Raw genomic sequence first — 25044 nt, 5'->3', positions numbered from 1 at the left:
TGGGTATGGCGGTATACAAGAATAAAGTTATTATTATTATTAAAAAGTAATGGAGATAGAATGGATCCTTGTGGAATATCAAAGTTATTTTGAAAAGGATTAGAAACAGAATTATTGAAATGTACAGTTGAAGTTCTGCAAGAAAAATAGGAACAAAACCATTCAAGAATTTGGCCCATAATGCCAACAGAGGTTAATCTTTGAAGTAAAAGTCGATGATCTATAGCAGCGATGGCGAACCTATGGCACGCGTGCCAACTGTGGCACGCAAAGGCCTTGCAGCTGGCACGCGCAGGGCCGCCATCAGGGCAGTACTACCAGGGGGTGCACAGGAGAGAGAGCTGAACGGGGACGATGGGGGACCCACAGGGTTAAATATAACTTGAGCCGCGAGGCTCGTCTTCTACTCCGACTGCCCTGCCGCTCACACAGCCGATCGGAAATCTTCCCCGACGTCAGCGCTGAAGTCGAGGAAGATTTCCGATCGGCTATGTGTGCGTGGCGGGACAGGCAGGAAATAGAAGACAATCCTACGCGGCTCGAGCTATATTTTGCTGAGAAAGTTGCTAAGATGGGCTGGGAGACAAAGGGGAACACAAAAGGGGGAGGGAGTGCGTTTTAGACACAAGGCATGAACTTGGGAGAAAGGAAGGGAGGGAAAGAGATGCTGAGGTGGGGGAGGGAATGGGTTTTTGCACACAGAAGGCATGGACTTGGGAGAGAGGAAGGGAGGGAAAGAGATGCTGAGGTGGGGGATGGAATGGGTTTTTGCACACAGAAGGCATGGACTTGGGAGAGAGGAAGGGAGGGAAAGAGATGCTGAGGTGGGGGATGGAATGGGTTTTTGGACACAGAAAGCATGAACTTGGGAGAGAGGAAAGGAGGGAAAGAGATGCTGAGGTGGGGAGGGAATGGGTTTTTGCACACAGAAGGCATGGACTTGGGAGAGAGGAAGGGAGGGAAAGAGATGCTGAGGTGGGGGAGGGAATGGGTTTTTGGACACAGAAAGCATGAACTTGGGAGAGAGGAAAGGAGGGAAATAGATGCTGAGGTGGGGGAGGGAATGTGTTTTTGGACACAGAAGGCAAGGACTTGGGAGGGAAAGAGATGGTTGTGTACACGGGGAATAGAAGAAAGGAGAATTTTTGGTCATAGGGAGGGAGGGAGGTACAGACAGTGGCATACCAAGGTGGTGGGGGCGGTCTGCCCCGGTTTTACACCCCAAGGGGGTGCACAGCTGGCCACCCTCCAGTGTTCTCCCTAGGCTGGCAAACTGCGTCTCTTTAGCCACTTGAGTGCCACCGCCGCCATTGGGAACAGGCCGGTGCCAAGTTCTCCCTGCTTTTTCCCTGTGGGGCCGACCAACTCTCGCCACCCGCGTCAATTCTGATGTCGGAGAGGACGTTCTGGGCCAGCCAATCGCTGCCTGGCTGGCCCAGAACGTCCTCTCCGATGTTAGAATTTACGTCGAGTGGCGAGAGTTGGTCGGCCCCGTGGGGAAGAGAAGCAGGGCGAACTCGGTGCCGGCCTGTTCCCGATAGCGGCAGTGGCAGCCTATTCCCCAGTGGCGGTGGCAGCATTTTCCCAATGTGGTGGCATAGGGGAGGGCAAGAAGAAAGAAAGAAAGGGGGGGACAGGGAGCCAAAAAAAAAAAGAAAGAGGGCTGGGTGAAACAAAGAAAAATGGGGCACGGAGAGAGAGAGAGAAAGACAGACATACAGAATGAAAGGGGGTATGGAGAGAGAAAAAGAAAGAAGGGGGCAGGGTGAAACAAAGAAAAAGTTTGGGGAGGGAATGAGGTCTGGAGGAGAGAAAGCATACAGGAGGCTGAAAAAAAGGGAAGAAATATTGGATGCACAGTCAGAAGAATAAAGTGCAACCAGAGACTGATGAAATTACCAAAGGTAGGAAAATGATTTTATTTTCAATTTAGTGATCAAAATGTGTCCGTTTTGAGAATTTATATATGCTGTCTATATTTTGCACTATGGCCCCCTTTTACTAAACCGCAATAGCGTTTTTTAGCGCAGGGAGCCTATGAGCTTCAAGAGCAGCGTGGGGAATTCAGCGCAGGTCCCTGCGCTAAAAACCGCTATCGCGGTTTAGTAAAAAGGGAGGGGGAATATTTGTCTATTTTTGTATAGTTGTTACTGAGGTGACATTGCATAAAGTCATCTGCCTTGACCTCTTTGAAAACCCGCGGAATATAAATGATAATTAACATTTTCTCTGCGTACAGCGTGCTTTGTGTTTTTAAAATTTTATTGTTGGTAGATCATTTTGACTTGGCCACAAAGATAAGGGGGAGGGAGGGGAGCTGCTGAAAGAGTCTACCTTGACGTGGTTGCAGGCTTACAAATCTTTTGGTCAAAGAGTGCGGCGACAGAGAAAAGTATGTGTGTATTCAGCCCATGAATGAAATCATTAAAACATTATAAATTGCCAATAAATTGAAATGAAAACCAAAGGATTGTGAATCAAATTGATTCTCTGACAATACAAAGATTCCAACCTTTAAAAATGATGTTACATAGTTCAGGCAACTTTATAAAGAGTTTTTAGATACTAAAATCTTGTTATTAAGGTTTAATTGACGTGCTGGCACTTTGAGGAAATTCTTTGGTTTTGTGCGGCAGTTTGGGCTCTCGGGCTCAAAAAGGTTAGCCATCACTGATCTATAGTGTCAAATGCAGCTGCGAGGTCCAAAGAAATAAGAATAACTGATTTATGTTGATCAAGGTAGTATTGGATAGTTGTAGTAAGACCCAAGAGAGAGTGTTCTGTAGAGTGATTTCTGCGGAATCCCATTTGATTGGGGTGTAGTATTTGAGTTTTGTCTACAAAATCAGATAATTTACAGCCTTCATGGAGTTCATCAGAAAACTGGTGAAAAAATGAAACGATTCTAGTTTCTGGGATGATGTACCCCAAAAGAGGAAATGATTTTAGTTTCTAGAATGATGTACCTAAAGCAGGGAAGACAGGCTGTTTCCAGAATGAGAAGCCAGTTAAGAAATACAGCAACCTTACCAAGAAGGTCATAGTTGTGCACAAGACAGATGTGTTATCCACATCAGCTCAACCAACTGATCATTATCCTAATATAGAGAAAATAGAGGATCCAGAGCGATAGTGTCCAATACATAAAAAACAACATCCTCTCTAGATATGTTGAGAGTTCAGGAAGAAACCCTTAAGAGAGCGAAAAGAACTGCTATGAAAATACAGAATTTCTTATAAATGTTGCTCTTTAACCATGCACATGACCAAGGAATGTAAAGCAGTCATTAAATGCATAGTATGTGACAGTGACCAACACCATCCTGACAGGAGCAGGCAGACCTCTTCAAAAACCCCTACCTCAGAGTAAAACCACAGCAGGGAAAAAGAGACAGAGCAAATCCCTGGCATGGACAAAGTTCTTTGACTTATTTAACATTCAGGGAAACCTCTATCCCTGCCACCTCAGAACTTGTTCAGGGAGAACAAGGAAGACGGGGAGAAAAGTGAGTGGTTATGTGACAGAAGCAATAGATGGCACCATCAAGAGAGATCTGGAGCACAGGAAACAGAGAGTGGGGGTAAATGGACAATACTCAGACTGGAAGAGTGTCACTAGCGGAGTGCCGCAGGGCTTGGTGCTTGGACCCGTGCTCTTCATCATCTTTATAAATAATCTGGACATTGGTACGGCGAGTGAGGTGATTAAATTTGCAGACAATACGAAGTTATTCAGAGAAGTGAAGACACAGGGGGATTGTGAAGATTTACAAATGACATAATCAAGCTTGAGAAATGGGCATCGACATGGCAAATGAGGTTCAACGTGCAAACGTGGATAAGTGTAAAGTGATGCATGTCGGTAACAAAAATCTCATGCACGAATACAGGATGTCCGGGGCGGTACTTGGAGAGACCTCCCAGGAAAGAGACTTGGGAGTTCTGATCAACAAGTAGATGAAGCCATCTGCACAATGCACTGCGGCAGCATAAAGGGCTAACAGAATGCTAGGAATGATAAAGAAGAGGATCACGAACAGATCACAGAAGGTTATCATGCCGCTGTACTGGGCCATGGTGCACCCTCACCTGGAGTACTGCGTCCAGCACTGGTCGCCATGCATGAAGAAGGACACGGTACTACTTGAGAGGGTCCAGAGAAGAGCGACTAAAATGGTTAAGGGGCTGGCGGAGTTGCCATACAGTGAGAGATTGGAGAAACTTGGGCCTCTTCTTCTTTGAAAAGAGAAGACATGATCGAAACATTCAAAATACTGAAGGGAATAGACTTAATAGATAAAGACAGGCTGTTCACACTCTCTAAAGTAGGGAGAATGAGAGGGCACTCTCTAAAGTTGAAAGGGGAGGTCTTGCCTCACCAATTTGATTGTAGATAAAGGTGAGCCAGTTGATGTAGTGTATCTAGATTTCCAGAAAGCTTTTGACAAAGTTCCTCATGAGAGGCTCCTGAGAAAATTAAAGAGTCATAGGATAGGTGGCAAAGTTCAGTTGTGGATTAAGAATTAGTTATCGGACAGAAAACAAAGGGCAGGGTTAAATGCCCATTTTTCTCAATGGAGGAGGCTAAATAGTGGTGTGCCACAGGGATCTGAACAGGGACTGATGCTATTTAACTTATTTATATATGATCTTGAAATTGGAACTACGAGTGAGGTGATTAAATTTGTAGATGACACTAAACTGTTTAAAGTTGTTAAAATGATTGCAGACTGTGAAAAATTGCAGGCAGACTGTAGAAAATTGGAAGACCGGGCGTCCAAATGCCAGATGAAATTTAATGTGGACAAATGTAAAGTGATGCACATTGGGAAGAATAATCCAAATCATAGTTACTGGATGCTAGAGTCAGCACTCAAGAAAAATATCTGTGTGTCATCGTGGATAATATGCTGAAACAGTCTGCCCAATGTGAAGGGGTGGCCAAGAAAGCAAACTATATGCTAGGATTATTAAAAAAGGGATGGTAAACAAGACTAAAAATGTTACTGTATAATGCCTCTGTATCACTTAATGATATAACCTCACCGTGAGTATTGCATTCAGTTCTGGTCTTCTTATCGCAAAAAAGATATAGCGACACTAGAAAAGGTTCAAAGAAGAGTAAGGAGATGATTAAGGGTATAGAACTCCTCTCGTATTATTAAATTAAATTTGTATGAGGTTAGGGCTCTTCAGCTTGGAAAAGAGACAGCTGAGGGGAGATATGGTTGAAGTCTACAAAATCCTGGAAAAGCGTCACCAGAGGAGTGCCGCAGGGTTCGGTGCTTGGGCCCGTGCTCTTCAACATATTTATAAATGACCTGGAAATTGGAACAACGAGCGAGGTGATTAAATTTGCAGACGATACAAAGTTATTCAGAGTAGTGAAGACACAGGAGGATTGTGATGACCTATAACAGGACATAAACACACTCAAGAAATGGGCCGCAACATGACAAATTAAATTTAACGTGGATACGTGTAAGCTGATGCTTGTCAGTTACAAAAATCTTGTACACAAATACAGGATGTCTGCTGCAGTACTCGGAGAGACCCCCCCCCAGGAAAGAGACTTGGGAGTTCTGTTTGACAAGTCGATGAAGCCATTTGCGCATTGTGTGGCGGCGGCGAAAAGGGCGAACAGAATGCTTGGAATGATTAAGAAGGGGATCACGAACAGATCGGAGAAGGTTGTCATGCTGCTGTACTGGGCCATGATGCGACCCCACCTGGAATACTTCGTCCAGCACTGGTCGCCGTACTTGAAGGACACAGTACTACTCGAAAGGGTCCAGAGAAGAGCGACTAAAATGGTTAAGGGGCTGGAGGAGTGTCGTACAGTAAGAGATTAGAAAAACTAGGCCTCTTCTCCCTTGAAAAGAGGAGACTGAGAGGGAACATGATCGAAACATTCAAAATACTGAAGGGAACAGACTTAGCAGATAAAGACAGATTGTTCACCCTCTCCAAGGTAGGGAGAACGAGAGGGCACTCTCTAATATTGAAAGAGGATAGATTCTGTTCAAACGTAAGGAAGTTCTTCTTCACCCAGAGAGTGGTAGAAAACTGGAACTCTCTTCCGGAGTCTGTTATAGGGGAAAACACCCTCCAGGGATTCAAGACAAAGTTGGACAAGTTCCTGCTAAACTGGAACGTACACAGGTGAGGCTGGACTCATTAAGAGCACTGTTCTTTGACCTGGGGACCACCGCATAAGCGGACTGCTGGGCACGATGGACCACCGGTCTGACCCAGCAACGGCAATTCTTATGTTTTTATGTTCTTATATGTTGTTCTATTGTCCTTTGATACTCAACTTTTGGAAATCAATATGGGGACAAATTAATTTGATTCTGGAGTCTTCGATTCCGTTGTCCTATGAGGTGGTAATCTATGGGACATTGTTATCAACTAAACCTCCATTAGAAAGGTATAAAAGCAGACTCCTTATCATTATTACTGGTATAGCCATGAAAATGGTTACCAAGAACTGGAAAAATTGGGATAGACTTAGGGCTCTTATTACTAAGCTGTGATAGCGGTTTTAGCACGCACAGAATTGCCACACGCACTAGACGCCAACACCAGCATTGAGCTGGCGTTAGTTCTAGCTGTGTAGTGCGAGTTTAGCGCGTGCTAAAATTCTGCGTGCGCTAAAAACGCTATCGCAGCTTAGTAAAAGGAGCCCTTAATTTTTCCTTTTGATGGGAAACAATGTTTATATTATAAATATGAAAAAATGAATTCAGAAATATTGTGTCATAATAAACTATTTAAATTAACATGGGGTCCATTGACGAATTTTGTTAACTCTGATTAGTTGGATTATGCCTTTATTTTTTTTATTTTTTTTGATTTACACATCCAGGAAGGGTGGGAGGGGGGAATAATATATTATGTTGTATTCTTTGATCAATTGTAGGTGCTGTCTGTGATGTTAATTGTATGTATAATTTAATGCACTGTTTTCGACTTGAAAATTAATAAAGAATTTAAAAAAAAGAAGATTTGGGTCCTCAAGTTCAACAATTAAAACAGTACAAGACACGATGCTGTTACATTGTAAGATCAAACGTTTTGATGATTTTACTAGACTTCTAAGTTCAGGTTCAAGTTTATTAAATTTGCATACCCACTTAGGGACACAAGTCCATTCAAGCTGATTACAATAAAAATCAGAAACTTGAAAAGAACACCAAATACTAAAAGGAAAGAAAAGTAAAAGTGGTTTGTCCCCTAAGTACTCTTTCTGGCCCCACCCCCAAAATAACCAACAGAATCGATAAGTTAGCCTGTGATTTTGGAAATGTAAAACAAATAGGCTAAGCTTAAGATTGCTGAATTTCCCTCAGATGTTAACTGTACAGTGGTGCCTCACACAACGAACTTAATTCGTTCCAGGAGCAAGTTTGTTATGCGAAAAGTTCGTTATGTGAAATGCGTTTTCCCATAACAATACATGTTAAAAAAAATAATTTGTTCTGCAGCATAAAATATGCTAAGATGACATAAAAAAAGATAAATTTGTCAAAATGGTGAAAATGGTGGTCTTGCTGAGGCCAAACTCTTTGACGAGGTCACACTGTTTTACCCCACATTCACTCCTTCTAATTATTTCCCGTTTCATTTCAACAGAAATCACCTTCCTGCTTTTTTTAGAAGCCATGATATATAAAAAATATTGAGTTTATCTTAAAAGGACGACTGTATACAGTGAGAGAGGGCAGTTAAGCACAGTGACTAACGACTGCCTGCAGTGCCTGCGCGGAAGGATGCAATACATCGGCAGCTCGGGCGACTTCGTTGTGTGAAACGAAGTTCGTTGTGTGAAACGAAGTTCGTTGTGTGAAACGAAGTTCGTTGTGTGAAGTTCGTTGTGTGAAACGAAGTTCGTTGTGTGAATCAAGACATGAAGTTCGTTGTGTGCAGCGTTCGTTGTGCGAGGCGTTCGTTATGCGAGGCACCACTGTACTGCCAAAGACCTGTTTTACACCTCCATACTTACAATATGAAACCCATGGTTTAATTTTTCCCACTCTGCAGCAATGTGGGCAGTGTGCAAATTACCTTAATAAATATTACTGTCAATTATAGCACCTTCATCTTTTATTCACAGTGTCTAGATTGAGAGTATTTTTTTTACATATTATTCAACTGTTAAACTACTGAAGCAATCTTCTGTTCAAAGCTTTTATGGCCAAAACAAATATATAACTAAAGACAAAGATCTACAACTTACACCACACCCACCATGCCTCCTCAAGATTAACGATGTGATCTTTGTCACTGTTTTCATTGCATTTTACTTAGGGAAGGGCTAACACTATCAGTCACTGACATTACCTTATTTGTTTGAAAATACTATTAAAGATTAGAAGTATTTAATATAATACAGCATACAGAATGTAAATTATTATTCCTGCAATCAAAATAAACATATTACTGTTTGTGCAAAACAGTCTTTAAGGATGTCAGCATGCCATCATCGATCCACTCAAATTAGTGCAAATATGTAAAAATGTTCAGTGTACAGTGTCCCAAAATTTACTTAGGGGACAGTGTAGTCTTTTTTTCTTCTTGTGAGACAGACATTTTTGTGCCTACATTTTTGGCATCCATATTTTGGATGTTTCATTTTGGAAAATGGCTGTTCATTTTGGATGTTTTCAGCACAGAACATTCTTCTCACGTATTTTCAAATAGGAAATTCTAACATTTTCCCTGTTCAAAAATAGCTATGAGATGGCTGGGATTTGGGGGGGATGTTATGAGCAGGACATCCCAATTCTGACTTGGACATTATTTCTAAAATGTCCATCATTGTTGCAAAGTCCACAGATACTTTTTAACTATGTATTTTGCATCAGTTTTCAAAGTAAAATATGCATTTACTTTAAAAAGGTGCAATTCTATAAGTGAATGCCCCCTTGTATTTATGCACTATGGCCCGGATTCTCTAATCAGCATCAATATCGGCAGCCACCTATGAAAGGGCCACCAATCGTGTGTAAATCATTTGACTGCGCCATATAGAGAATTGCGCCTCTGGGCAAAATAGGCACCAGAAAAGTAGGCCAGGGTTTTCAAGGCCTACATTTCTGGCACCTATCTTTGTCATGAATCATGCCTACGTAAGCGCTTTACATAGAAACATAGAAGATGACGGCAGAAAAGGGCCATAGCCCATCAAGTCTGCCCACTCTAACGACCCCACCCCCTTGAATTTACCCCCCTAGAGATACCACATGTGTATCCCATTTCCATTTTTACCCCCCTAGAGAGCCCATATGTGTATCCCATTTCCTTTTAAAATCTGGCACGCTGCTGGCCTGAATCACCTGAAGTGGAAGTTCATTCCAATGATCGACCACCCTTTCGGTGAAGAAGACCTTCCTGGTGTCGCCATGAAATTTCCCACCCCTGATTTTCAGCGGATGCCCTCTTGTGGCCGAGGGACCTTTAAGAAAGAAGATATCATCCTCCACCTCAATACGGCCCGTGATATATTTAAACGTCTCTATCATGTCTCCTCTCTCTCTACGTTCCTCGAGTGAGTATAGCTGCAATTTATTCAGCCTTTCCTCATACGGGAGGTCTTTGAGTCCCGAGACCATCCTGGTGGCCATTCGTTGAACCGACTCAACTCTCAGCACATCTTTTTGGTAATGTGGCCTCCAGAATTGTACACAATATTCCAGATGAGGCCTCACCATGGATCTGTACAACGGCATTATAACTTTGGGCTTCTGGCTGATAAAACTTCTACGGATACAACCCATCATTTGTCTTGCCTTTGATGAAGCCTTCTCCACTTGATTGGCAGTCTTCATGTCTTCGCTAATGATCACCCCCAAATCACGTTCCGCCTTGGTCCTAACTAAGGTCTCACCATTAAGTGTGTAAGTTTTGCATGGATTCCTGATGCCAAGGTGCATGACCTTACATTTTCTAGCATTGAAGTTTAGCTGCCATGTTGAGGATCAGTGTTCCAATAGAAGTAGGTCCTGCGTCATATTGTCTGGTAAAGTGTTCTCACTTACTATGTTGCATAGTTTGGCGTCATCGGCAAATAATGTGATTTTACCCTGAAGCCCCTGAGTCAGATTTCCCACAAATATGCTGAAGAGGATCGGGCCCAAGACCGAGCCCTGCGGCACTCCACTGATCACCTCTGACGTTTATGAAGGGGCACCATTCACTACCACTTTCTGAAGTCTACCATTTAGCCAATTACTGACCCATGTAGTTAATGTCTCTTCCAGTCCCATTGATTTCATCTTGCTCAATAGTATTGCTCAATAGTCTGTGGCATTAGCCACACCTATAATGGCATTAGGCGCCAGTAGGCACCTCCAGAGGTGCGATTCGGCACTTTTTATTTAGGCACTTTAAATCTAATGTTAGTTAATATTTCAAATGGCATTTTCTAATTCAATTAGGCGCCTATGATAAGGCACAGTTTAGAGAATTTCCCTCTATGCCACTTATACATGCCCCTATAAAATAGTGCTTAGTCACTTGGCTGCCATTTAGGGGCAGTATGCTGTACATGTGCAAGTGGTGATTAAATGCAAGTGCTCAGTTATAGAATTGTCTTTTTACATTTATAAGTTGCCTAATTGTTTCTGACCAAACTACCATAATATTGTGATCTCTACTCTAACCCTGCCTCCCAGGAATGTTCAACATCAGTAAAAGGTGAGAAAAATGCTGGTTTACCCCAGGAAATGGTTTTTGAAAATTGCCCTCCCGAGGATCATTAAACCGTTATGCTCAAAAAATTATTCAAAAGTAAGAAGTAAATGTGATTTCCAAAGGCAGAGGCTATTTATAAAGCAGAAGGCATCACAGAAGGAGACACAAGATGCACTGGGAAGGGGCCTAAGGCCCTGATTAGCCCAGCATGATTGGCAGCTGTTTTTATAGGTGGTTGATGATTTAGGCGCCATTTATAGAATCTGACCTTTAGTGTGCTGAAAATCAATTGCACACACATGAATCTATGAATTAACGTGCATGCAACCAACTTGAGCACAATAAAAAGTTATAGTCCAAATGCAGACAAAATGTAACAATTTAAAAAAAGAACACACCTGAAAATTTGGGAAAAAATTATGAATAGAAAAATTTTATCGATCCATCCTCTTATCATGCATTCTACATTGCATGACTTTTTAAAAATTTATACTAGACCCACAGGAATAGCTTGTGACCCATTAGTGTGCCTCTATTCTATTTAAAATACATCATGAAGACTGCCAATCAAGTGGAGCAAGCTTCATCCAAGGCAAGGCAAATCATAGGTTGCAAACGCAGGAGTTTCGTCAGCCGTAAGCCTGAAGTCATTATGCCATTGTATAGATCCATGGTGAGGCCCCACCTGGAATACTGTGTGCAATTCTGGAGGCCGCATTACCGGAAGGATGTGCTGAAACTGGAGTTGATCCAGAGAATGGCCACCCGGATGGTCTTGGGACTCAAGGATCTCCCATACGAGGAACGGCTGGATAAGTTGCAGCTGTACTCACTCGAGGAACGCAGAGAGAGGGGTGACATGATCGAGACATTCAAGTATCTCACGGGCCGCATCGAGGTGGAAGAAGATATCTTCTTTTTCAAGGGTCCCGCAGCAACAAGGGGGCATCCGTGGAAAATCAGGGGCGGGAAACTGCACGGGGACACCAGGAAATTCTTTTTCACTGAAAGGGTGGTTGATCGCTGGAATAATCTTCCACTTCAGGTTATTGAGGCCAGCAGCGTGCCTGATTTTAAGGCCAAATGGGATAGACACATGGGATCTATTCACACAGAAAGGTAGGGGAGGGTCATTGGGGTGGGCAGACTAGATGGGCCGTGGCCCTTATCTGCCGTCTATTTCTATGTTTCTATTATATCTGAGAAAAACATCCAGTATCATTTTAATAAAGCATAATAAAGAGAAAGGCCAACGGATCCACCATATTACTAGCTGCAGCACATATCAGATGTCAGAAACTCACTTCGACTGCATTAATAAATTATGCCCGAGTTGCCTACTACAAAAACTTTTGGATTGTTATCTTTTTAATGTGTAATTGGACTTTTATATTAACTATTATACCGTATTATGTAGGAAGACTGAGGGGGCTTTTACTAAGGTGCGCTAGCTGATTTAGCGCGTATTAAATGCTAACGTGCCCATTTTATTCTATGGACATATTGGCATTTAGCGCACGCTAAATCGGCTAGCATGCCTTAGTAAAAGACCCCCTGAATGTTCATTTGTAAGAATCAAATAACAAGCAAAAAAGGAGAATGATAAAGACTTCATGGGAAATTCTGAAGGAACAGAATATTGAGAAAAATATCCTCTATAATAAAACCCTAAGCACGCATGCGCACTTACGATGCCGTGATCCCTGCCGCCATGATGTGTGCTTCCGTGCTGCACATGCACACTGCCTGCCTTCTGCCCCAATCTCCGATGCCGGCTGACTTCCTGCGCTGATGCTGCCGGGACGCCTCTTCTCACCCCAGACCCCTCTTCTCACCAGCAAACGTAGCAGCCACAGCTTCATCTTGCAGTCGCAGGGCATTTGCTAGGCTGGCCCACTTCGATAATGCGAGGTGGGCCGGCCTAGCAAAAGCCCCGAGGCTGCCCGGGCTAGCGGATGCTGGACAGGGGGAGCAGGGAAAGGAGAAGGGGTACTACTGGAGAGGGAGAGCAGAGAAGGGATGCTGCTGGGCAGGGGGGAGATAAAAGGAAGGTAGAAGGGCTACAGCTGGACAGGGGGAGCAGGGAAGGGGTGGTGGTGGACAGCCGAGGAAAGAGAGAGAAAGAAAGAAAGACAGAGAGACAGACAGCGGCCAAGGAGAGAGAGAGACAGAAAAAAGAAAGAAAGACAGACACACACACACATCTATTCTAGCACCCGTTAATGTAACGGGCTTAAAGACTAGTTTTAAAAATAACATGAAAGTCAAAAGCTGCACTACAATACTAAAAATTACTCATGCAAAAAGTTCTAAAAGGGAAATGGGTAAAACTGAGGGGGGAGAAGGACGTTGAAAGCACTGGGGAAGTCAAAGAAGTGGAGAAGGACGCTGAAAGGACATGGGGAAGATGGGGGGAGAAGGACACTGAAAGGACATGGGGAAGACGGGAGGGAGAAGGATGCTGAAAGGACATGGGGAAGATGGGGGAGAAGAAGGACGCTGAAAGGACATGGGGAAGACAAAGGGGTGGAGAAGGACGCTGAAAGCACATGGGGAAGACAAAGGGGTGGAGAAGGACGCTGAAAGCACATGGAGAAGATGGGGGGAGAAGGACGCTCAAAGGATAAGGGGAAGACAGAGGGGGAAGAAGGACACTGAAAGCACATGTGGAAGACAGAGGGGGGAGAAGGACGCTGACAGGACATGAGGAAGATGGTGGGGGAGAAGGACGCTGAAAGGAAATGGGGAAGACAGGGGGGAGAAGACGCTGGCAGGGAAGAAGACAGAGATGCCAGACTATGGGGGGAGCGGAGGGAAGAAGATGGGTGCCAGACCAATTTAGAAAGGGGGAGAAAGGGAGAGGCACAGTAACAGAGCAAATGGAAGACGCAGAGAGAAGAGAGACAGTGGATGGAAGTAAATGAATGACAACATGAGGAAAGCAGAAACCAGGCAACAAAGGTAGGAAAAGAATTCTATTTCCTTTTTCTTTTTTTTGCTTCAGGATAAAGTAGTATATTAGTTGTGTTGATAAAAATTTATAAACATTAGAGGCTCTGATAGAAACCCGTTTACAAAGTATGTATTCTTCCCAATTAATATTTCCAAATTAATAAAGTCTTTTTGCTTATTTGTAAATGGGTTTCTACCAGAGCCTTTAATTCAATAGCATAATTAAATGAAATAACTATTTCTGAAGTTTATAGGGACGGGCGGGGATGGAGGGGATTCCTCACGGGGATGGGCGGGGATGGAGGGGATTCCTCACGGGGACGGGTGGGGACAGAGGGATTCCTCATGGGGACGGGTGGGATTCCTCATGGGGACGGGTGGGACTTTGGCGGGAACGGGTGGGATTTCTGTCCCCGCGCAACTCTCTACCAGGGAGGTGGTGGGTTGTGAGAATAGCTGCCTGCTGACCCTGGATAACACCTGTTACGGTAAGTAACTGTGCTTTATCCCAGGACAAGCAGGCAGGTATTCTCACATATGGGTGGCCTCCAAGCTAACCAGAATGGGATGTGGGAGTGTTGGCAATTTAGGAGAATAAATTTTGTAATACTGTTTGGCCAAACTGTCCATCCTGTCTGGAGAAAGTATCCAGACAATAGTGAGAAGTGAAGGTATGAACCGAGGACCAAGTAGCAGCCTTGCAAATTTCCTCAATAGGTGTAGATCTGAGGAAAGCTACTGAAGCTGCCATTGCTCTGACTTTATGGGCTGTGACTTTACTGTGAAGGGGTAATCCAGCCTGGGCAAAGCAGAAAGAGATACAAGCTGCCATCCGGTTGGAGAGGGTGCGCTTAGAGATAGGATGTCTGAACTTATTTGGATCGAAGGAGACAAAAAGTTGAGGAGCAGATCTGTGTGGTTTGGTGCATTCCAAGTAGCAGGCCAAAGCACGTTTACAGTCCAGAGTATGAAGAGCTGATTCTCCAGAGTGAGAATGAGGCTTTGGAAAAAAACTGGAAGAACAATGGATTGGTTGAGATGAAATTTCATGACCACTTTAGGTAGGAATTTCGGATGAGTATGAAGAACCACTTTGTCAAGATGGAACACCGTGAATGGTGGGTCAGTAACTAAAGCTTGCAGCTCACTGACTCATTGAGTAGAAGTGAGGGCAATGAGAAACACCACTTTCCAAGTGCGATACTTCAGATGAGCCTTATCAATTGGTTCAAATGGAGGCTTCATGAGTTGAGTAAGGACAAACTTTTAAATGAATACTTCTGCTTGGTCTTTTAAATGAATACTTCTGCTCGGTCTTCACTTGCAAGGCGCCGGGATCCGGCCCTCAGCTGTCGACGAGGGAAAACTCGGAAGACCCGTTTTGAAATTTTGAGTTTACGCCCAGCAGTGTCTACAAGGAGCTATCAAGATTCAAGGTGAACAAAGCTATGGGACCGGACAAACTACACCCCAGGGTGCTCAGGGAGTTGAGTGACATCCTGGTGGAACCGTTATCCGCGCTCTTCAATCTTTCCCTAAGTACAGGAAGAGTCCAGTTGGATTGGAAAATGGCTAACGTCATTCCACTCCACAAAAATGGATGCAGGTCGGAGGCTGAGAATTATAGACCGGTGAGTCTCACATCGATAGTGAGTAAACTTATGGAAACACTAATCAAACGCCAATTGGATACAATCCTGAACGAGGAGAATCTACGAGATCCCCATCAACATGGTTTTATGAAGGGAAGGTCCTGCTAATCAAATCTGATCAGCTTCTTTGACTGGGTAACAAGAAAGCTGGATATAGGGGAGTCCCTGGACGTCGTGTACTTGGACTTCAGCAAAGCGTTTGAGAGCGTCCCACACCGCAGGTTATTGAGCAAGATGGGTTCGATGGGACTGGGTGAAACATTAATCGCATGGGTTAGGGACTGGCTTAGAGGTAGACTTCAGAGGGTAGTGGTAAACGTTACCATCTCCGATACGACGGAGGTGATCAGCAGAGTGCCGCAGGGCTCGGTCTTGGGCCCGATCCTATTTAACATCTTCGTAAGAGACTTGGCTGAGGGGCTTCAAGGTAAAATTACATTATTCACCGATGACGCCAAACTATGCAACATGGTAGGCAACCGCACAACAGATGAAAGCACAGTGCCCGACAAAAGGTCAATGCCCGACAGTATGACACAGGACATACTCCTGCTAGAGCATTGGTCAAAGACTTGGCAACTAAGTTTCAATGCCAAAAAAATGCAAGGTCATGCACCTTGGCGGCAAAAATCCATGCAGGACTTACCCCTAAATGGTGAGATCCTAGCAAGGACTGTAGCAGAACGTGACTTGGGGGGTGATCATTAGCAAAGACATGAAGACTGCCAATCAAGTGGAGAAAGCTTCATCCAGGGCTAGACAAATCATGGGCTGTATTCGTAGAAGTTTCGTCAGCCGTAAGCCTGAGGTCATAATGCCGTTGTACAGATCCATGGTGAGACCCCATCTGGAATACTGTGTACAATTCCGGAGGCCGCATTATCAAAAAGATGTGCGGAGAGTTGAGTCGGTTCAGCGAATGGCCACCAGGATGGTCTCGGGACTCAAGGATCTCCCTTATGAGGAACGACTGGGTAAGTTGCAGCTGTACTCACTCGAGGAACGCAGAGAGAGGGGAGGCATGATCGAGACGTTCAAATATGTCACAGGTCATTTCGAGGTGGAAGAGGATCTCTTTTTCCTTAAAGGACCCACGGCAACAAGAGGGCATCCATTGAAAATCAGGGGTGGGAAATTTCATGGCGACACCAGAAAATATTTCTTCACCGAAAGGGTGGTTGATCGCTGGAATAATCTTCCACAACAGGTAATTGAGGCAAGCAGCGTGCCTGATTTTAAGAAAAGATGGGATTGGCATGTGGGATCTCTTCTTGGAAGTAGTTTAGGGGTGGGCCATTAGTGTGGGCAGACTAGATGGGCTGTGGCCCTTTTCTGCCATCATGTTCTATGTTTCTATGTTACTAACATTGAGGTCCCAAACCACAGGAGGTGGTTTGAGAGAAGGTTTGACATTGAAAAGTCCTTTCATGAATCCGGATGAGCAGAGAGGGGTTTCCCTTCAATAGGCTGATGGAAAGCCGCAATTGCACTGAGATGGACTCGTATAGATGAAGACTTAAGGCCAGAATTGGATAAGTGCAAAAGATAGTCCAAAACAGAAGATAAGGAGGAATGCTGAGGCTCCTTATGATGAGAAAAACACCATGTAGAAAATCTAGTCCATTTTTGGTGATAGCATTGTATAGTGGTAAGCTTTCTAGAAGCTTCTAAAACATCTTTTACAGATTGAGAAAACTGAAGAGGGGTTATGTTGAGAGGTACCAGGCTGTCAGGTGTAGAGACTGCAGGTTGGGATGAAGCAGAGATCTTTGACTCTGTGTAAGCAGAGAAGGAAAAACTGGTAGAAGGTATGGCTCCCTGCTGCTGAGTTGAAGTAGAAGGGAGTACCAGGGTTGTCTCGGCCACCGAGGAGCTATTAGAATCATGGTGGCATGATCGTTCTTCAACTTGACCAGAGTCTTGAGAATGAGAGGAAATGCGTAGAGGAAAAGATTTGTTCATTCTAGAAGAAAAGCATCTGCCTCGAGGCGGTGAGGAGAGTATATCCTGGAGCAGAACTGAGGCAGCTTGTAATTGTGGGGAGCTGCAAAGAGGTCTATCTGTGGCATTCCCCATTGTGAAAAAATGTGATGAAGAGGCGAGGAATGGAGACCCCATTCGTGAGGTTGCAGGAGACGACTCAAGTTGTCCGCCAAGCAATTCTTTTCCCCTTGAATGTAGACAGCTTTGAGGAAGGTGTTGTGGCAGATTGCCCAATCCCAAACTTCCAGAGCCTCTTGACAAAGGGAGGCAGACCCTATCCCTCCCTGTTTGTTGACATAATACATGGCGACTTTGTTGTCCGTGCGAACGAGGACTACTGTGTTGTGGAGGAGATGTTGAAAAGCATGGAGAGCTTTGCTCTGAGTTCCAACTGATTGATATGACATTGACAATCCGTACTGGTCCAGAGGCCTTGAATATGGAGACCATCGAGATGAGCGCCCCATTTATAGGTCGAAGAGTCTGTCATGAGGACCTGCTGATGAGGGGACGTTTGAAAAAGCAAGCCTCTGGAAAGATTGGAAGAGAGCATCCACCAATGGAGAGACTGCTTCAAAGAAGGAGTGACTGTGATGTGTCAAGAAAGAGGATCGGAAACCTGTATCCATTGAGATGCCAGGGTCCATTGAGGAATTCTGAGGTGAAGTCTGGCAAAAGGAGTCACATGTACTGTGGAAGCCATGTGACCCAGAAGTACCATCATGTGTCTCACTGAGATGGAAGAGCAGGAAGACACTGTGTGACAGAGTCGAAGAAGAGCTTCCAGACGTTGTTGTGGAAGAAATGCTCTGAGTTGGACAGTGTCTAGAACAGCTACAATGAATGGTAGATTCTGTGAGGGCTGAAGTTGAGATTTGGGAAAATTGATTTCGAATCCCAAACTTTGTAGGAACCAGGTAGTCCGTTGGGTCGCTACAATAACCCCTTAAGATGTGGAATCTTTGATGAGCCAGTCATCTAGGTAGGGAAATACCTGAAGACCATGATTCCATACAGCTGCTGCTACCACAACCAGGCACTTGGTGAACACTCTGGGAGATGAGGCCAGCCTGAAGGGTAGAACTCTGTATTGGTAATGCAGATTCTCCACCCGAAATCTGAGGTATTAATGGGAGGCTGGATGGATGGGAATATTAGTGTAGGCCTCCTTGAGGTCCAGAGAGCATAACCAGTCGTTCTGCTCGAGAAGGGGATATAGAGATGCCAGGGACAACATTCAAAATTTTTTTTTGACTAGAAATTTGTTGACAGCCCTGAGATCCAGAATGGGTTGCAGATCACCGGTCTTCTTTGGAACAAGGAAGTAACGGGAGTAAAACCCCCTGTTCTGCTGTTCCAAGAGAACTGGTTCGATGGCATGGAGATGAAGTAGAGCTTGAGCTTCCTGAAGAAGTGCGGTCTGGAATGGATTGGAAGGATACTCTCTCGGAGGAAGCTCTGGTGAAACCTGAGTGAAATGAAGAGAGTATCCTTCTCTGATGATGGTAAGAACCCAGAGGTCGGATGTAATTATTGTCCATCGGTTGTAAAAATTATGGAGACAATCTCCTATAGGGGGAAAGGGAGACAGGGACAGAACGGTGGAGGTTATGCTATGTTGTAAACAGTCAAAAAGGCTGAGAAGCCTTAGGTGCAGCAGAAGGTTGGGATTTCTGTTGCTTCTGAGGTTGCTGTTTTTTTAGAGGAGGGCGAGTATAAGGAGCCGGCTTTGGAGCACTCCCTCCCTCTTTGATAGATAACAGCAGGGCGTGAAGGCTTGGCAGGAGCTGGCTTTGGTTTGGGTCTGACGATTGAAGCAAATGATTTTTCATGGGCAGATAGTTTCTTGGTGGGTGCCTCAATGGATTCATCAAAGAGGTCGTTGCCTTGACAAGGAAGGTTAGCTAAGTGGTCTTGAAGGTTAGAGTCCATGTCAATGGTTCGAAGCCAGGCAAGACGATGCATAGCCACCGAGCAAGCAGCCACTCGGGCAGATAACTCGAAAGCATCATAAGATGATTGAAGGAGATTGAGACGTAACTGAGAGAAAGAAGCAATGACTTCTTGAAACTCAAAATGCATGTGGTTGTCCATATAAGCCAAAAACTTCGGCAGAAGAGAAAGAAGAAATTCAAAATAAGTAATGAAATAAAAATTATAATTGAGGACTCTAGAGGACATCATAGCATTCTGGTAGATGTGACGTCCAAATATGTCCATAGTTTTCCCCTCTCTTCCAGGAGGATCTGTGGTATAAACCTTGGAAGGATGGGATCTCTTCAAGGAGGATTCAACAAGCAGGGATTGATGAGAAAGCTGCGAGTTGTCAAACCCTTTGCAATGTAATGTAATGTAATTTATTTCTTATATACCGCTACATCCGTTAGGTTCTAAGCGGTTTACAGAAAATATACATTAAGATTAGAAATAATGCACAGTTTAATACCTCAAGTCCAATTTTCCTGGGACTGCTAGTATGGAAAAAGGAGTCTCCATGCATCGAGCAAAAGTCTGATCCAAAAGCTTATGAAGTGGAAGCTTGAGACTCTCTGCCGGAGCCTGAGGAAGATGCATGACTTCTAGATATTCCTTAGAATATTTGGAGCCAGTTTCCAATTGTACATCCAAGTCTACAGCCATCTGTTGCAGAAAAGATGAGAAAGATAGCTGATCTGGTAATGCTTTGTCTCAAGGTAGACTCAAGGACGTCGAGGCAGCCTGTGTCGAAGAAGAAGCTTCTGCATGGAAAAAGGCATCAAAGGAACCTGGTGACTTGGACGAGGCAATCAAGACCGGAACATCCTCGAGGTTTGTCATCGGAGACCTCGAACGAAGAGTCGGTGGTCTGGTCGAGGTTGGAGTAGATCGGGGCTTCGATGAAGATGGTTTATTCTGAAAAGAACGATGCCTGGAAGAATGCCTCGATGAAGGCCTCAAATGGTGGTGAGAACTGTGTCTGGAACCAGATCTCGAGGATCGAGGAGATTTCACCTCGGAGACATAAGCAGCTGATGCCGATGTATGAATAGGACTAGAGGCTGTAGATCGAAGCTCCAGAGGCTTGGTGGAGGAACCTCGATGTACTCACAAAGACTGCTCCTTGCTTAGAGTGTGAGGATTCCGGTCGATGCACTCCCAAAGAATCTGCTCCTTGCTTTTCGTGCTTGGATGGCAGACCAGACACTCGCAGAGACTCTGCTCCCTGCAAAGAGTGTGGAAGCTCAGACTGGGACATAGGAAGCGGTTCAACCTCGCGGGAGTCTGCTGAATGCCCAGGCAGAATAAGAGGAAGCAGTTTAGGACCCATAATAGTAAGGTACTGAAGAAACTGCTTCTCTAATATGGTCTGGAAAGAAGCCGGCAAGGGTGGATCCGCATCTGAAACCGGACCCCCTTCCTTGGCTGAAGGTTCCTTCAAGGTAGTGTGAGTGTGCTTCGACTTAGTAGTCTTGGACACTTTAATCACCACCGGTGGAACCGACTGCTAAGCTATCTGACCTGAGGAAACAGGGGAAGATACAGCAGATGACGTCGAAGCAAGAGCCGCTGCAAACGACGAAGGTCTGATGAGGCTCGAGGTGGAAGCAGGAGGCACAGGAGGAGTCTCGACGGAAGTCAAGGACGAAGACGCCTTCGAAGTCGAGGGATCAGTCGGAGGCTCCATCTCAAAGAGCTTGTCCACCAGAATGCAAAGACGCTTGAAAGCACGAGGCTGAAGTGTTTGGCAAGGTAGGCACGACCTAGGATGATGTTTTGGCCCAAGGCACTTGAGGCAGCGTCTGTGAGGGTCCGTGAGAGAGATTGCGCGCTGACACTTGCTACACCTCTTAAAGCCTGTAGCAGGCCAGGACATAGTGTCACGATCCTAGCCCTAAAGCTAGATTCGTGCCTAGCCTTGTTAGGACTAAAGCTAGCCCTAGGTTACAAAAGGCTCTTCAAATAGATAGGGTGAGTAGCAGTAGAAAAGAAAGTACTGACTGGCCCTTTAATGTAGAAACAAATAACCTTCAGGGAGTAGAGGGTACTCTGGGGAATAGCCTAGAACAGCCTCTAAGACAGCCTGCTCTCTCTGCTAGTCCCCAGCTGAAGGGAATAATCAAGAAACCAGGAAGAGCTAAGCCTGCAGTGCAGATAGCTCCTCCTTCTCTAAGAACGGGGCGTGCTCGTTTGTGCCATTTAGAGGAGGTTCTCAGGAGGAAAAAGTTAGTTTCTCCTGGACCTGCTTCAGGAGAGTACTCACCTGATATTGCTCTCGAGACACAGGACATCGAGATGAGGGGAGATGACGCTGACTCTGTGACCAGCCAGCAAACAGTTCCAGAGTCCATGGACTGGACCCATACTGAGGGACTGCCTGAAGATTCTTCCATGGATCTAAGTTAAGTGGCAGGTCTGCTTAGGTTACAAGGTAGCAGTAATAATTGCTCTGTGTGTTGCTTAAAGCAAGTTACCCTGTGAGTGGAATGAGTGTGATACTGCTATGCTGATTTAAAGCAGAAAGAAAAAAAAAAACGTTTTTGTTCTGTTCTAAACTTTAAATACCAGAAGATCAGAAGTTTATTTAGTTTTCTTTCTGGCTGTTATAATTAACTGAGGGAAGTGAGTAGTTTGGGGAGAATCCACTTTCCATATAAGGAGGGTTAGTGGGGCCATTCGTGGCATTCTGTTTTACAGAAAAGTTTAATAGTGGATTCACTTACTCCCCTCCCCCACATCAGTTCAGGGAAGCTGATTGGGAAGAAGCCAGCTGAACTTCAGGGCTTGGTTCCAGCACTGCTAACAGTACTAGCTATAAGGCTGAAAGACTATTGGAGTTTAAAGCAGCAGCACTTTTTGGATGTTTATTTGGACTATCTGAGGACAAGGTTTTTTTTGGACTATGTTATGACTTTACTTACCTGCATTAAGGTGGTAGCTGAGCCTTACTGTTTGGACTCAGCTATATTTTTTGTTTGGGGAATATCCTTATAATTGTGGAGTCAGGACTACGTGTGAAAATAGACTCCAGCATTCCAGTACATAATAAAGGTACTTGATTTTGCACCACGAACTGTTTTTGTACTAATTTTGTTTTCTGCATTATGAAGAGTGTTCCAGCAGGACTTCCTACCTTAAGGAAGCACGTCGAGGTTGCATTTGAATGAGCAGAGACCGGTAATACTGAAGTCACAGGTACCGGCTCCGCTACAATAGGCAGAAAAATAGCACCGCAAAGTCGAAGCTCACGGGCTGCGGCCGAGCGTCCCGTCCCAGAAAACAAACAGAAGACAATTTTTTTTTTTTTAATGAAAAGAAATAAAATAAAACAGCGATTCGTGAATAAAAAGACACCAACAGCGGTTGAGAGAAGGCAAAAAGTGAACTAAGTTGAATGCAGAGAGTCAAAGATGGACTTCTCGGCTCCGCGGAAAACTAAGAACTGAGGAGACGTGCCCTGTGCTGGGCGGGAAGACATTCGCGCATGCGCGGTGCAGGCGACTTGAAACTTCGAGTTTCTTCAAGCAAGTCTGCTTGTGAGGCGTCCACATTCGGGCTCCGTCGGATGACGTCACCCATACCTGCCTGCTTGTCCTGGGATAAAAGAACTTGCCAGGATGTGACAGGAAAATGAGTTCCCACAGGGAAAAATTTGTTTCATGTCATTCTCTAGATCAGACTCAGAGCTCCTTTTACGAAGGTGCACTACTGGTTTTAGCGCATGCAGAAGATTAGCGCGTGCTACAGCGCGTGTTAGCTGAAAATCTACCGCCTGCTTAAAAGGAGACGGTAGCAGCTAGCGCACGCGCTATTCCGCGCATTAAGGCCCTAATGCACCTTTGTAAAAGGAGCCTTCAATATGGCAGTGTTTCAGCAAAGTGCCTGCATCAGGAGTCATGCAAACCAATGTTGTCGCTTACATAATGAACAAGAAGAGGAAAAAAAACCAACACAATTGCAGTAAAAAGAGCACAAGACAAAACAAAAAAAAATGTAATGGCCTACTAATGATTGACCACTCTGGTCTAAAAGCACCTTAAATTATTGGCAGCGTGTCAGTATGAAACACATCAGTTGTGCATTCAGGTGTTTTCTTTATCACTGTATTTTTTAAATGACATAGGAAATGTTTCAAATGAATGCATATCCCTACTAAAGAATGAAGCAAGAATCCAGTATAAACAATAAAGATCTTTAATTCCCTTGTAATTTAACTAAAAAAGAATTACCTTTTTCTTTTCATTTTGCACAATTTTTAATTGCTTGACTTGCACTTCAAGTTCACCAATAGGCTCTTCAATGGCTTCTAACTTCTCTGTCAGTTCACGCTTTAGGCTCTTACATGCTTCTTTCCTTTCATCTAGCTCAATAATCAGTGTGGCAATTCTATCCTATTTTTAAAAACAACAAGAAAAAGTAAAGACAATCGTATTTGTTCAACTTCTAGAAATCAATGGTGAATAACAATTATAGAATATTCCAGTGGGCTTTAACAATTTTTAAACTGGGGCCACTTTAGGTCCAAATGAGCTAAAGAAGAACCACCAAAAATAATCCCATATGGGCAAGACTGAATTAACCTACAAAAAACTGCAATATTGGCAATGTTACCAGCTAGTGGAGGGCTCCTCCTGTGGAGAACAGTATTTTGAGAGAAAACGGTAGAAAACAACCTCATAAAAACTTTCAGCAACAGCACAAAGCAGCATACAGTATAAACTACACTCTCAAGCTTTTTTCCCCTACAAGTATGCCTTTAATTTTTTCACTGCCGTCTGCCACACCCATTATCCAAGATGAATGTCAGTGTCTTTCTAATCATTATATATGATGTTTTGTTTTAGTAGCATAGTAACATAGTAGATGACGGCAGATAAAGACCCGAATGTTCATCCAGTCTGCCCAACCTGATTCAATTTATAATTTTTTCTTCTTAGCTATTTCTGGGCAAGAATCCAAAGCTCTATCCGGTACTGTGCTTGGGTTCCTACTGCTGAAATCTCCGTTAAAACCTACTCCAGCCCATCTACACCCTCCCAGCCATTGAAGCCTTCCCCAGCCCATCCTCCACCAAATGGCCATATACAGACAGACCGTGCAAGTCTGCCCAGTACTGGCCTTAGTTCAATTTTTAATATTATTTTCTGATTCTAGATCTTCTGTGTTCATCCCACACTTCTTTGAACTCAGTCACAGTTTTACTCTCCACCACCTCTCTCGGGAGCGCATTCTAGGCATCCACCACCCTCTCTGTAAAGTAGAATTTCCTAACATTGCCTTTGAATCTACTACCCTCAACCTCAAATTATATCCTCTGGTTTTACCATTTTCCTTTCTCTGGAAAAGATTATGTTCTACATTAATACCCTTCAAGTATTTGAACGTCTGAATCATATCTCCCCTGTCTCTCCTTTCCTCTAGGGTATACATATTCAGGGCTTCCAGTCTCCTCATACGTCTTCTGGTGCAAGCCTCCTATCATTTTCGTCACCCTCCTCTGGACCACAAGTCTTCTTACGTCCTTTGCCAGATACGGTCTCCAAAACTGAACACAATTCTCCAAGTGGGGCCTTACCAATGGCCTGTACAGGGGCATCAACACCTTCTTCCTTCTACTGGCTACGCCTCTCTTTATACAGCCCAGCATCCTTCTGGCAGCAGCCACTGCCTTGTCACACTGTTTTTTCGCCTTTAGATCTTCAGACACTATCACCCCAAGGTCCCTCTCCCCGTCCGTTCATATCAGCTTCTGTCCTCCTAGCATATACGGTTCCTTCCAATTATT

General features: G+C 44.3%; 1 protein-coding gene across 3 annotated transcripts in view; it reads right to left on the bottom strand.

The window, feature by feature from the left end:
* The window catches only part of CCDC178 (coiled-coil domain containing 178), a 483231-nt gene that overhangs the window by 332132 nt on the left and 126055 nt on the right, over nt 1-25044 (bottom strand). For 2 of the 3 annotated variants that reach the window (XM_033935245.1, XM_033935246.1), the window contains one exon: nt 23489-23650. The exons of the other annotated variant lie outside the window; for it this stretch is intronic. In XM_033935245.1, coding sequence (XP_033791136.1) covers nt 23489-23650 — 162 coding nt within the window. The remainder of the gene's footprint in view (nt 1-23488; nt 23651-25044) is intronic. 3 annotated transcript variants of the gene reach the window in all.

This window comes from Geotrypetes seraphini, chromosome 2 (assembly GCF_902459505.1).
Source record: "Geotrypetes seraphini chromosome 2, aGeoSer1.1, whole genome shotgun sequence".
Taxonomy (NCBI): domain Eukaryota; kingdom Metazoa; phylum Chordata; class Amphibia; order Gymnophiona; family Dermophiidae; genus Geotrypetes; species Geotrypetes seraphini.
This window is presented reverse-complemented; position numbering and strand designations above follow the sequence as displayed.